Raw genomic sequence first — 15098 nt, forward strand, 5'->3', positions numbered from 1 at the left:
GGGGAAAGAAAAAAAAAACATCTAGCGTCCCCAGAGTACCCCCTTTATACTATCATTTAATGCTTTAAAAAAGATGTTATCTTTGTTTTCCATGTGATCCTTTGTCAAGGACTGTAACAAGTTAGTAAAGTGTAACAGAATTACTGAACCATTGCACAAGGGGGTAGCTCCTGCACCTCTTCAGATATACAGTAAAAAAAAGATCTACAGTGTGTTCACCAATGTACAGTGGTATTATTAAAATGCAATTTACCAATTTATAACACATTTTATTCTGCGCAGGATACATGTCCCTATGTAGGTGACCAGACAACAAAGCAGTGCCTGCTTACCTTAAAATTTTCTCTTTAACCCCTTAGCGACCCATGACGTATCTGATAGGTCATGGTGCCGTGGGGGGTGTTCAGAGCGGGGTCCCGCTGGAAGCCCGCTCTGAATGGCGCTGATCCCGGCTGACATGTGCAGCCGGGCAGTGCCTCTATTAGCCGGTGCGGGTCCCGTTGCCGCGCCGGCTAATTAAGCCTCTAAGTGCAGCTGTCAAACCTGACAGCTGCACTTAGATGCTTAGATAAACACATCCCTGGTGTCTAGTGGGTCGGATCGCATCGCGGGGGGGGGAGATCCGTTCTTCTGGCCGGGCCGGCACTCCGCGTCGGAATGACGCTGATCCCGACTCGGCAATAGATTGCTATGGCCTGCAGCAGGCCATAGCAATCTATGTAGAAATAGTAACAAATGTCAGCTCACCTGTGTTTGTCCCGGACCGATTATTTTAAGAGGAAGTGCACGGATCCCGGGTAGCCAGCCCGCTGATACAAGAGACATTTAAATGAAAAAGGGTGGGTGGATCCAGCACTTCCAAAAACATTAAAGTAACTGCTGTTAAAACTTCATACTTTATTTCATCCTGATTAAAAAGCTGTGATGCACTCAAGCGAGTGCAGTGGCTGGACGACGCGTTTCGCGCATGCGCGCTTAATCTTATACACACTTAAGCCCTCTCTGGAGGGTCAGGGGTCCCTTAATACGAATAAACTCCAAACCCACAGGCCGTAGCCCGGGGTAAAAAACCCCTTTAATTATTATCACCCCCCTAGTAAAAGTTAACTTTTATTACGTATCTTTAAAATAAATATGTGAACTTCTTTAAAACCACAACACACCCAGTACTCCTATCACTAGCTAATACTAGATGATATATAGGGATATAACTATCCTCTCTAACTAACTATATCAATCACTATCACAGTCTGCAGTCCTGTATAGAAGGTAACTAGGAGATACTGGATGTCTGCTATTTAAATCCACAAATAGTGCCCCCTCATCACAGCTTTTTAATCAGGATGAAATAAAGTATGACGTTTTAACAGCAGTTACTTTAATGTTTTTGGAAGTGCTGGATCCACCCACCTTTTTTCATTTGAATGTCATAGCAATCCATGACCGATCTAATCGATCTTTGCTGTGTATATACACAGCATTGATCTCTATGAGAGATCAGTGCTGTTTATATACAAGTCCCCCAGGGGGACTTCTAGTTAAAGTAAAAACTAAAGTAAAAGTTTTTTTATTAATAAAAAATCCCCTCCCCTATTAAAAGTCCAAATCACCCCCCTTTTCCCATTTTATAAATATAAATAAATAAACAAATAAATAAACATATTTAGTATCGCCACGCGCGTAATCGCCCGAACTATTAATCACATTCCTGATCTCGCACGGTAAATGGCGTAAGCGCAAAAAAATTCCAAAGTGCAAAATTGTGCAATTAATAAATTTAATAAAAATCGATCAAAAAGTCGTATATGCGCAATCAAGGTACCAATAGAAAGTACATGTCATGGCGCAAAAAATTACACCTCACACAGCCCCATAGACCAAAGGATAAAAGCGCTATAAGCCTGGGAATGGAGCGATTTTAAGGAACATATACACTCACCGGCCACTTTATTAGGTACAACATGCTAGTAACGGGTTGGACCCCCTTTTGCCTTCAGAACTGCCTCAATTCTTCGTGGCATTGATTCAACAAGGTGCTGGAAGCATTCCTCAGAGATTTTGGTCCATATTGACATGATGGCATCACACAGTTGCCGCAGATTTGTCGGCTGCACATCCATAATGCGAATCGCTCGTTCCACCACATCCCAAATATGCTCTATTGGATTGAGATCTGGTGACTGTGGAGGCCATTTGAGTACAGTAAACTCATTGTCATGTTCAAGCAGAAATCGGGACTCATCAGACCAGGCAACGTTTTTCCAATCTTCTACTGTCCAATTTCGATGAGCTTGTGCAAATTGTAGCCTCAGTTTCCTGTTCTTAGCTAAAAGGAGTGGCACCCGGTGTGGTCTTCTGCTGCTGTAGCCCATCTGCCTCAAAGTTGGACGTACTGTGCGTTCAGAGATGCTCTTCTGCCTACCTTGGTTGTAACGGTTGGCTATTTGAGTCACTGTTGCCTTTCTATCAGCTCGAACCAGTCTGCCCATTCTCCTCTGACCTCTGGCATCAACAAGGCATTTCCGCCCACAGAACTGCCGCTCACTGGATGTTTTTTCTTTTTCGGACCATTCTCTGTAAACCCTAGAGATTGGTGTGCGTGAAAATCCCAGTAGATCAGCAGTTTCTGAAATACTCAGACCAGCCCTTCTGGCACCAACAACCATGCCACGTTCAAAGGCACTCCAATCACCTTTCTTCCACCTACTGATGCTCGGTTTGAACTGCAGGAGATTGTCTTGACCATGTCTACATGCCTAAATGCACTGAGTTGCCGCCATGTGATTGGCTGATTAGAAATTAAGTGGTAACGTGCAGTTGGACAGGTGTACCTAATAAAGTGGCCGGTGAGTGTATTTGTTAACAATGGTTTGAATTTTTTACAAGCCATCAGATAATATAAAAGTTATACATGTTACATATCGTTGTAATCGTAACGACTTGAGGAAGATGCATAACAAGTCAGTTTTACCATAGGGCGAACGGCGTAAATGCAAAACTCCCCGAAATCAAAACAAATTCCTTTTTTTTTTCAATTTAACAGCGCAAATGATTTTTTTACAGTTTCGCAGCATATGTTATGGAAAAATAATGCCTGTCATTGCAAAGTACAATTGGTTTCGCAAAAAATAAGGGCTCATGTGGGTCTCTAGGTGAAAAAATGCAAGCGCTATGGCCTTTTAAACATAAAGTCGAAAAAGCAAAAGTGCAAAAATGAAAATTGGCTGTGACCTTATGGGGTTAATGCCTAAAAGGTGAACTATTTGGCAGCCCTTAGCTTTTAGACATGACATTAATATTGCATGTTGCCTTAAATACCCGTGAGCTTAAAAGGACCACAATACTGTCATCATTGTACAAGCCAGCAGATTTCACTTTTATCAGCTGTAATACTGCCCTAAAGCATAGACAAATCTTTCACTCACACTGTTAAACCAAAGCCCCCAGTAACCCAGTAAATACAGAGGACATATGGTTCTTTTAAATCCAATAGAGAAAAGTCACATCTGTTCTGCGTACAACCATTCCCAGAGAGTATTTCTTTTTCTTCAGTCTAATACAACAGTAAAAAAAAAAAAAAAAAAAAAAACACACTGACAAAATACTGCACATGGATTTTTCTTTTTCTTTTAATAAATTCTCAATTTTTTCCTTTATCTAATGTAAAGCATTTTGCCACAGTGTCTCCCAAGCGCAGTAAGAAAATTATATATAGTCAGCTTCATATTCCACTATAATAGCATATTAACACAAGCAATGATCAGCAAGGGCATTAGAGCTTCTCCTCTTCAATTAGTTGGTACCCACCATTTTACATTGCTAAAATAAATATAGTTTGCTGTTATGAGATAGAGGGAGAGAGGTATGAGAGAGGTAGACATATAGAGTTTTTATTTTTTATAACTTCCTGAAGCCTCCTGAAGGTCAACTGTAAAACTGCAAGATGGCTTCACATGAATATTCATAAATGGTTCCGACCCTGCCCAGCTCCATTAGAATACATTTTCTAAAAGCTTTCCCTATTAGTCATTTAATTTCCGATTCACTGCTAAGTCACATTTACTATGATCAGGGCCAGCCTTATGGGTGTGTGACCACACAAAGCGCCCCCCCTCCATCAATCAAAAGGGGGTGTCATTACACAGCAAACCCTGTTAAGTCCTGGGGCCACCAGGTGCTGCACCGCTTGCTTTAACTATAAGCATGTTTAATGACGCCTTTATAGTTGAATAGGTTGCCCTGATTGACAGTGCAATGAGCCATTGGCAGGCAGCAGAAAGCAAATTCTTCACATGGTGCCATCTACCCTAAGGTCGGTCGTGATTATGATTGGTCAGAGTCCTCACCGAAACTCCAGTCTTTGAACTCATTCAGGCATGCAAACCCACTTGATTCAGTCATAAAACATTTTTATGTAAAATAGGACAATAAACAAGTAAAATTATTTCACTGAATCCTTTCGGTTCAATAAATTGTAATGTGACTTGATTGTAATTCAGAAAATAGTGACAGATGCTCATATACATAGCATTTACACAACATCAGATTAAATTGTTTTGGGGGGCAAAATGTATTGATGACCTACCCTCAAGATTGGTCATCAATACCAGAGTGGTGGGTTGCCGACAATGTACAGAGCCACTTGCTTCCTGCTCTGGATAACGTTTATGGTCAGCACCACAGCTGTGGCCAATTGGTGAGTGTTCCAAGAGCCGACATCCCACCAATCTGATATTGATGGACTATCCTGAGAACAGGTAATAAATACATTTTGCCTACAAAACCCCTTTAAAAGGAACTTAAACATTTGCTACCTACCTAAGCTGAGAAGGCTTCATAGGGTTGCTGGCTAAAGACATAAAGACAAAGCTGTTAGTTGTTATATATATTTTATATTATTGTAAACTACCTTAGTAAAATACATTAATGGTCTATCCTTAGAATGGATTATGATAAGCCAAAAGAGAAAGAAGGCAATTAACAAAAACGTCCCTATCCACAAAAAAACATTTCCAAAATTACACTTTGAGGCAATTAAAAAAACATTACAAATCTAAACAGAATAGAAACCAATGATAAAAACTCAAAGTGTGGTGTATGCCCACAAATACACACAGCAATCTATTCAGCCAAGATGTCTGCACAGTATCCAGTCCTATGCATACTGTTGGGATGTCCTCAGGGTTGTTCCTAGGACGGACCATCAATGTGTGATCAATAATAGTAGTTATCAGTAGTTTCAATCAGCAGGACAAAACTAACTATGTAGCCTCCTACATCCTCCTGTATGTCAATGCAGCGCACAGACCATGAATAAACATTGATGGGTATGAAACATTGTATTTAACTCCACTTATCAAACATTGATGACAAGGATACAGCATGCATCAATATTATTAATGTTTTATCCAGAAACCCCTTAAATGATATTTACAAAGTATGACGCTACCTTATGTTTCCTTAAGAGATTGTCCAGGATAAAAAAAAAAGCCTGTCCATCGGATAGGCTATTAATAGTTAGCTGGCAGGTGTGCTGATCCAGACTCCGCAGAGAAGCAGTTGGCTAGTACTCTATGTAGCGGCAGCACCACATTACTGCAGCTTCTACTCAGTTGGAGCCATCATGTCAGCACCCCACTGATCAAATATTCATAGCCTATTCTGTGGCTAAGGTATCAATTATTTTTTTCCTGGAAAACCTTTTTAAACACCATGATATTAAAAATGTAAGAACTGCAAAATCATTTTTGCATGGACTGGATCATATACATAAGTTATTTATTTTTTGCTCCACAAAGCTGGGTTTGGCTTCAAGATAAGATGTCCCCAAATACATGTATCCTTTCTTTTGGAATACTAAAACAAGCAAACCTTTATATGTAGAATGCCTTCTTGATGGGTATCGTTTGCTAGGTCGTCTTTCAAATGTACTAGTTCTTCTTAATCTTCCACCATGGGTTGCCTGGTATTCTGTCCGCCCACTTCAAAACAAATAAAACTTTTACTGCACATATTCAAAATCAAGATCTCTACGATTTTTATGAAGAATTCTGTATAAAAAAGCATTTTAAAGCACATACATTACATAAAAAAATACTCAACATATTAGGTATCCATACATCCAGAGTAACAGGCTAATATTTAAAGTGAAATTCTTACAGTATGAAAACATCCTGAAATATACAGTACCTTTTGTTATACTTCCCTCACTATAAATTGAAAATAAACACTATCCTATATATTTGCCCCAAATTACTCTAAAATATATTTTTTCTGCCACATAAAAAAGGTTTCATACAAAAGTAAAATTTTAGTTGCTACAGAGGCAAGAAAAGAAAAAAGGGAAATTAAGGGATATATATATATATATATATATATATATATATACATACACATACATACATACATACATACATGCACACACACACACACACACACCCATTGTACCTTGCTTATGATAAAATAATAGAATTTAAATGAGACTGTAGATTTCTGCTGTCCTGTCTCAGGGTAGCATAAACTAATGACAGAAGCTGAACAGAATCATGTATCACTTATATTGTTCAGTGCAGCTGATCCAGAGCTATCCTCCTGAATAACACGGACAATAAGCAGTCCTCTTCATTTTGTGCAAGAGCCCATTAGTCCTCAATATTCATGAGAAGCAGAAAACTCTGCCCACCATCTCCTGACTGGCAGTTATCTATCCATGCTGTGTATAGGCAGTCATCTGTCAATTAGCAGCTGGAGGGCATGGGGTAGTGGTGTGGCAAGAATCCTATTCTCCTGCATATTAGGAGAACAGCTGATCAAAATTATCTAAGTAATACACTGATCTGTTCAGCATTTCTGTCACTAGTTTATGCTGCCCTCATTAAACATGGAATAAACTTAGTGACAGATTCCCTTTAAAAAAGTTGTCAGTCTAATAATATAGACCATGGGGGAGATTTATCAACAAGGGATTTTTCTAGGTGTGGTCTATTTCTGCTTTGGTAAGAATAGACTGGTCTATTTAAAGTGCAATTTACTATCAGAGATAAGCCTGGTCTTTTTTCTGTGGTGCTGATTTGTTTGGCTCAGAATTGTCTCTAAATAATCTCAGAATTGTCTCTAAATAGTCTAATTGGCCCTGGTTCGCCTCCTACCTGTAGGTAATGAGCATTTTCTTCTCCCTTTCTTTTTTCAGATACCGGCACGCAGAGGATTACGTTGGATTTGTTTGAACTACGTCAATGACTGGCAGACTTTAATGTGCAATAAAATGGTCAACGAGGGGTGTGGGGGTGTTTTTATTTTAATAAAAAAAAATTTATAGGTGTATTTGTGTTTTCTTTCATTACTTAGTAGGCTTAGTAGTGGAAGCTGTCTAATAGACGGAATCCATTACTAAGTCAGGGCTTAGTGTTAATCACTATAAAATGGCTAACACTAACCCCCCCCATTTTTACCCCAGTACCCAATGCCACCAGGGGTACTGGGAAGAGCCGGGTGCCAGTGGTCCCGGAGCGTCAAAATTGGCGCTCCTGGACTGGGCGGCAGCAGGCTAGTAATATTTAGGTTGGGGAGGGCCTAAACTAATGGCCCTTTTCACCCTGGTGTTACCAGGCTGCTGTTGTTTGGTTTTAACCTGGCTGGTTATGGAAAGGGGGGGGGGATCCTATGCAGTTTTTAAAAAAAAAAAAAATTAAAAAAAAAAAACACACATAGGATCCCCCCCTTTTCCATAACCAGCCGAGTTAAAAACCAAGCAACAGCTGCCTAGTAACAGCTACCCAGTCCAGGAGCGCCAATTTTGACGCTCCAGGACCACTGGCACCTGGCTCTTCCCAGTACCCCTGGTGGCATTGGGTACTGGGGTAATAATGAGGAGGGTAAGTGTTAGCCATTTTATACCGGCTAACACTAAGCCCTGACTTAGTAATGGATTCTGTCTATTAGACAGCTTCCACTACTAAGTCTATATAGTAATGAAAGTAAACACAACACACCTAGAAATTTTTTTTTTAATCAAATAAAAACACCCCCACACCCCTCGTTGACTATTTTATTGAACATTAAACTCCGCCGGTCCCTTACAGGATCCTGGGAAAGCTGGGTGATCTTCAGCATGGGCATGGGAGTTACAGTCTGGCTCCCAGGGACTTAACCCCCTGGGGACCAGACTGTTCTGGCACTGCACCTGCACCAGCAGGGAAGGGGGTTAAGTGCCCCCTTCCTTCCTGGGGCAGATGCAGTGCGCTCTTTAATGGAGGGGGGGATGATAGGGGCTGGGGGTTACCTGTTCCTGCTTCCCCGGCTGTCTCGGTAGGCTCCGCCTCCATGGCAGTAAGCCCCGCCCCCATCGCGGTTGGTATGGGGGCGGGGCTTACCGGGACTGCCGAGGAAGCAGCAGCAGGTAACTCCCAGCCCCTACCATCACCCACCACCACCTTGGAGACACTTGACCCCCTTCCTTGCTGGTGCAGTGCACTCTCCGAGGGAGGGGGGGGGGGGGGTGATGGTAGGGGCTGGGAGCTACCTGGGGCTGCTTCCTCGGCAGTCCCGGTAAGCTCCGCCCCAGTACCGGGGGGGGGGGCTTATTGTCATGGAGGCGGAGCGAGGAAGCAGGAACAGGTAACCCCTAGCCTCTATTACCCCCCCCCCCATTGGAGAGCGCACTGCATCTGACCCAGGAAGGAAGGGGGCACTTAACCCCCTTCCTTGCTGGTGCAAATGCAGTGCCAGAACAGTCTGACTCCCAGGGGGAGTGTTAACCTTAGAGGATGCTGGGAAAGCTGGGTGACCTCCAGCATGGGCATGGCAGCCAGCAAGCCCCTGGGAGCCAGACTGTAACTTCTGTGCCGGGATTTTAAATTTCCCGCCCAGAAGCAGACTGCTTTCTGCTTTTGGGTGGGAAACCCTGTAGGCAGGGAATCCCGGCTTAATTAAGGGGATTCCCTGCTCCTGTACTGCAAGCACCCATCCTTACTGTACAGCCCCAGGGGGTTAGTAGTAATGCTGCTGCATTACTACTCAACCCTTTACACTCCGTGGACCGAGTGCACTGCACCTGACCCACGGAGCAAACTCACTCCATAGTATAGGTGGTGAAATAGACCACCTCTAGTGTGGAGTGAGTTTGCGACACATGTGCGACTATTTTAGATAGTCGCACATGATAAATCATGCTTACTTTCAGCTTAAGCTGAAGTAGGCATGATCAGTCTAAGTAGGTGAAATGTCGCAAAATTTTGCGACATTTTCACTCCAAAAAAAATGGTCTATAATGATGATAAATCTCCCCACATAACTTTTTAAAGACCATTAAAAAAAATCAAGTTATCAGAAGTTATACTCTCCATTTAAACATTTTAAATTTTCACAACCGTTATTGTCTAATATCCATACAGAATACATGTACCTGAATCGGAATCTTGATCCCAATCTAATAAATTCAGATCGAGCTGGTTTAGTATTTGCTGGAGTTCTAAGCCTGAAAAATGCGTGATGCTCCACTGCACATTTCCACAAATGTTTACAGGCTTTGGAGTTATCCAAGCGAAAAACAAACGTATGCTCTTGTTCTCTGCCCTACAATGAAAAAAAAAGGTTACATGACATTATGCTAATAGCTTACACTTAATACTTGCATCCATTTTATACAACCCACCTGCTCATCATCCTCTACAACTACAAGAGTTAACTTGCTTTTCTTAAAGTCCATTTTAGTGATTTTGGGCCTTAAAACAAAAACAAAAAAAGACAAAAATATGTAAAACAGAATTTACCATTAAAGGAAAAAAAAAATCATAATTTTTGTGACCATTACAAATAAGATGTCTAATTATTTTTTATGGTAGATGAGGCATTACTTTTTTTTGTTACACACACACATATATATATATATATATATATATATATATATATATATATATATATATAATTTTATATTTGCAGTTCTATTGTGTGCATATGGCATAAAAGTTAGACTGGCTGAAAAGATGCATATAAGTAGTACTGAAGTGCTGGCTCTTCTCACTGCCGGAATATAATTTACCATAAGGGCCAGTTCACACTGAGCAAGATCGTCGGGATTCTGCGGCGGAGATTTCCGTAGCGTAATCCTGCCGTACTCAGCGTGCTGCTGTAAGTGAATGGAGAGATTGCACGCTCATCCGCTTCCGCCGCTCTCCACTCAAAGTAGTAACATGTTAGTTCTTTGAGCGGAGAGGAGAGGGGGCGGACGAGCGCGCACTCTCTCCATTCACTTACAGCAACACACTGAGCACGGCGGGACTTCATGGCGGAGAGCTCCGCCACGGAATTCCGAAGATCTTGCTTAGTGTGAACTGGCCCCTAATTTGCAGCGGCAACAGGAGAAACACTGAAGTTTGCCAGTAGACGTCAATGTATACAATTAAGCAGCAATATCCACCAAAGCTTAGAGTATCAGCACATTCACCTGAGTCATCTTCCTTAGCGGGCACGGTCCGATCGCCGTGCCCGCTAATAAAGTAATCAGATGCAGCTGTCAAAGTTGACAGCTACATCTGATTACTTATGCAGCCTGATCCCTGGTGGTCTAGTGGCGGAGATCGGAGATGTATTACTATATAAAGCATAGATCAATGAGAGATCAGAGTGCTTATACTAGAAGTCCCCCAGGGGGGCTTCTGGTATAAGGGTAAAAGAAAAAAAAAAACAAGTGTTAATGTTAGTAAAAAAAAAAACTCCCCTAATAAAAGTTTGAATCAACCCCTTTTCCCATGTTATAAATAAAAATAAATAAACAAACATGTTTGGTATCGCCGTGTGCGTAATCGCCCGAACTATTAATTAATCACAAGTGCAAATTTGCGCATTTTTTGGTCACATCAAATCAAGAAAAATTATAATAAAAAGCATTCAAAAAGTCGCATATGCGCAATCAAGGTACCGATAAAAAGAACACATCATGGCGCAAAAAATGACACCTCACACAGCCCCATAGACCAAAGGATAAAAGCGCTATAAGCCTGGGAATGGAGCGATTTTAAAGGAACATATATTTGTTAACAATGGTTTGAATTTTTTACAAGCCATCTCATAATATAAAGGTTATACATGTTACATATCGTTTTAATTGTACCGACTTGAGGAACATATATAACAAGTCAGTTTTACCCCAGGGCGAACGGCGCAAAAACACATACCCCCCCCCAAATAAACAAAATGCGTTTGTTTGTTTTTTCCCCAATTTCAACACACATTGAATTTTTTCCTGGTTTTGCAGTGTACTTTATGAAAAAATTCAGTCTGTCATTGCAAAGTACAATCTGTGGCGCAAAAAATAAGGGCTCATGTGGGTCTCTAGGTGAAAAAATGCAAGTGCTATGGCCTTTTAACCCCTTAACGACATCGGGCGTACGTATACGCCCCCGCAGGGTGGGCTTTAACGCAAACGGGCGTATACGTACGCCCGATGTTTCCCCGATCGCTGTGTGTTCACACACAGCGTTCGGGGAAGATGGCCTGCTATAATGTATAGCAGGCCATCTCTCCTCGTCGGCACGGGGGGTGATTAACCCCTCCCGTGCCGATGATCGCTGCTATATGCTGATCAATACAGATCAGCATATAGCAGCTGAAAACAGCTTTCCGGGTCATCGGTGACCCAGTGGCCTGGAAAGCAATGGCGATTGGTGCTGTCCGAGATAGCACCAATCGCCATTAGTGTCCCCAACAAAGATGGCGCAGATGCCACCCCCACGATCGCCGTGATAGGCCGGCCAGTACCGGCCGGCCCATCATGGCGATCTAACTGTAAAAAACAGTGTTGCCGAGTTCTGCACCCCTCAGCTGGGTAGCTGAGAGGTGCAGAACAGGTGTGTGTGGTGCAGGTGTACCATACTCACCTGATCTGGCCGTCCGGAGCGAAGATCTTTGGTCCGCGCCGTCCTCACGTCTTCTTCGCGTCGCTTCCGGGTTCGTTCGTCCAGCGTCGGAAATCTTCGGAAACACTCGGGTCTTCTTGTTCGGCGGGCCTCGGTAATCTCCGGCAATCTTCTCTCTACTGCCCCCTAGCGGCTGATCAGTAAATATCATTCACTGATCAGTTGCTTTGAGTTAAAAAGATTTTTTTTTTTTCCCCAATTTTTTTTTTTTTTACTTTTTTTGCGCCCTAACGCCGCTGAGTACTGATCAGCATCGCACGTAAGTGCGCCACTGATCAGCAACTCCTCCTTTTTGGCGTAGGAGCGTTTTTCCCCCCTATATCCTACCGCCACTGTCTGCTGAAAAGTGCCGCACATAAGTGTGGCATTTATCAGCAGCTCCTTTCTTGGCGTAGGGATATTATTTTCTTACTGTCAAAAAAACTTAAAAAACACTACATTACGCTACACTACATGAAATAAAGTTTTACAATAAACATTTACATACCCCATATACTAGTATAAAGATGGCCCCCAGGGTGTTTTCGGCGTCGGACGCATATGCTATTATTGCCTCCAACACCGAAACAACCAGAGAGAATGAATGGGGGGATCCTTCTTTTCTCCATTCATCCTCATCATCATCATCATCATCATCCAGTGACTGGGGGTAGCGTAGCGTACGCTGCCCCGCAGACACGTCTTTTCCGCCAGTACCGTCCCAATAAGAGATCACGGTATGGCGTGAAATTCTACAAACTCTGTGACAGTACCTCAGGGTACAGATTTAGGGTAGGTGCATACTGCGGAATGGCGAAGGATAACCCTTTGTGCATTCCTCAGCTGGCACCCGCCGGCGGACTGATGCAGGCGTGCGTCTCCACCCGTGTCAGACTCCATCCTATGCACGGGCGGATTCCGTTGTCCGTCCAAAGAATGAACACGTTCATTCTTTGGACACAGGGCAGAAACCGCCTGTGCATAGAATGGAGTGTGACATGAGCGGAGACGCACGCCTGCATCAGTCCGCCGGCGGGTGCCAGCTGCGGAATGCACAAAGGGTTATCCTTCGCCATTCCGCAGTGTACATGTACCATTACAGTGTATGAAGGAAGGGACACCCGAATCCAGCCCCAGATGCCCCCAGATGAACCCACTCCCCCCCTCCCGTCCTCGGAATTAGTGGGGAGATCGTCCGGGAACTGATCTTCCCACTGCTGGATAAAGGTTAACACCTGTACGGGGATAACTTTTATACCAGCACCCCCCTCCTCTGGTCTCTCGCTGCCCGAGCTACTGTAGCTTGCGGCACAATCCGAAAATATCAGAAGTAGTAATAAAGCCATAATATTTAGCAGCCATGGAGCGGACCCAGCGCTTCTGGATATGTGAGACCCCATATCGCACCAGGGCAACATTTTCCAGGTGACATCCCCCACGCTGGAGAAAGGGAGACCCCAGAAGAAGTGCAGAGTGTGGCGTAACAGGGGGATCAGGAAGGACGCCATGTTCCAGTGTGACACCTGTCCTGATCCCCCCCCGGCCTCTGCATACTGGATCGCTTCAAGGCGTACCACACGTCATCGGAGTTCTACATTATCTAAATTCTGTCCCTTATTCCTATTTCAGGGGTCACGTTCATCCAGGGATTATTCTGATTGCCATTATGGAGTCGGGAAGGAATTTTTCCCCTGTGATAAAGCTACTGTCGTCTGCCTCACTAGGGTTTTTTGCCTTCCTCTGGATCAACACAGGTTGAATTTGATGGACACCTGTCATTTTCAACCTTATAAACTAATACTTGGCCTAATACCCCCAAATAAATTAGAATTGTCCCTTTTCCCCAGCTAAGTAGGTATGGCCGCCATTCCCATTAGAGGATGCCATGATGCAATTACAGAGCCTCTGTGCTGCCGGGACAGAAGAAAACCCCCACAAGTGACCCCATTCTGGAAACTACACCCCATAAGTAATCTAACAAGGGGGACAGTAGGGATATGGCCCCCTGGTGACGGCCACATTTAGGACGTGAAAATAAAAAAAATTTATTTTTATTTTCACGGCACATGTTCTACATATGTGTATATCACCAGTGGGGTCCATATGCTCACTGCACCCCTCGTTAGATTCCTTATGGGGTGTAGTTTCCATAATGGGGTCACTTGTGGGGGGTTTCTACTGTCCTGGCAGCACAGGAGCTTTGTAAATGCGACATGGCCTCCATCCTCCATTCCAGCCTCTAAATGGCGCTCTGTCCCTTTGGTGGCTTGCCCTGTGCCAATATGGCACATTATGTCCACATGTGGGGTATTTTCGTACTCAGGGGAAGCTACCCTACACGTTTTGTGTTCACTTTCTTTTTTAACCCCTTGTGGAAAAGGAAAAAAATCAAGGCTAGACCAACATTTAGTGTAAAAAATGTTTAATTTTTACACTAAATCATTGATCTTGTCTTGATTTTTTCATTTTCACAAGGGGTTAAAAGATAAAAAAAAACACTAAATGTGTAGAGCAATTTCCCCTGAGTACGGAAATACCCCACATGTGGACATAAAGCGCCATGTGGGTGCAGGGTAAGCCTCCAAAGGGAAGGAGCGCCATTTGGTTTTTGGAGGCTGGATTTGGCTGGAATGGATTCCGAGGGCCTTGTTGCATTTAAAAGGCCCCTGTGTTGCCAAGACAGTTGAACCCCCCACAAGTGACCCCATTATGGAAACTACACCCCTTAGGGAATGTAACAAGGGGTGTAGTGAGCATATGGACCCCACTGGTGATGGGCACAAATGTGGAACAATATGGCGTGAAAATTAAATATTAAATTTTTTACACTATAATGTTGGTTTAGCCTTAAATTTTTCATTTTCACAAGGGGTTAAAAGAGAAAAAAAAACACACAAAATGTGTAGAGCAATTTCCCCTGAGTCCGTAAATACCCCACATGTGGACATAAAGCACCATGTGGGTGCAGGGCAAGCCTCCGAAGGGAAGGAGCGCCATTTGAATTTTGGAGGCTGGATTTGGCCAGAATGGATGATGAACGCCATGTCGCATTTACAGAGCCCTTGTGCTGCCAAGACAGTGGAAACCCCCCACAAGTGACCCCATTCTGGAAACTACACCCCTCAAGGAATCTATCAAGGGGTGCAGTGAGGATATGGACCCCTTGATGACGGCCACATTTGTGCCGAGAAAGTGAAAAAATGA

The 15098-nt window shown here is 43.2% G+C and overlaps 1 protein-coding gene across 1 annotated transcript in view; it reads right to left on the bottom strand.

Annotated features, from left to right (window-relative positions):
- The window catches only part of EPB41L4B (erythrocyte membrane protein band 4.1 like 4B), a 144150-nt gene that overhangs the window by 16173 nt on the left and 112879 nt on the right, over window positions 1–15098 (bottom strand). Inside the window, exons 10-13 of the mRNA XM_069958239.1 lie at window positions 9653–9722; window positions 9404–9573; window positions 5872–5981; window positions 4819–4849 (exon numbers count right to left, since the gene is read on the bottom strand). Of these exons, the coding sequence (XP_069814340.1) occupies window positions 4819–4849; window positions 5872–5981; window positions 9404–9573; window positions 9653–9722 (381 nt within the window). The remainder of the gene's footprint in view (window positions 1–4818; window positions 4850–5871; window positions 5982–9403; window positions 9574–9652; window positions 9723–15098) is intronic.

The sequence above is a fragment of the Dendropsophus ebraccatus genome, chromosome 2 (genome assembly GCF_027789765.1).
Source record: "Dendropsophus ebraccatus isolate aDenEbr1 chromosome 2, aDenEbr1.pat, whole genome shotgun sequence".
Lineage (NCBI taxonomy): Eukaryota > Metazoa > Chordata > Amphibia > Anura > Hylidae > Dendropsophus > Dendropsophus ebraccatus.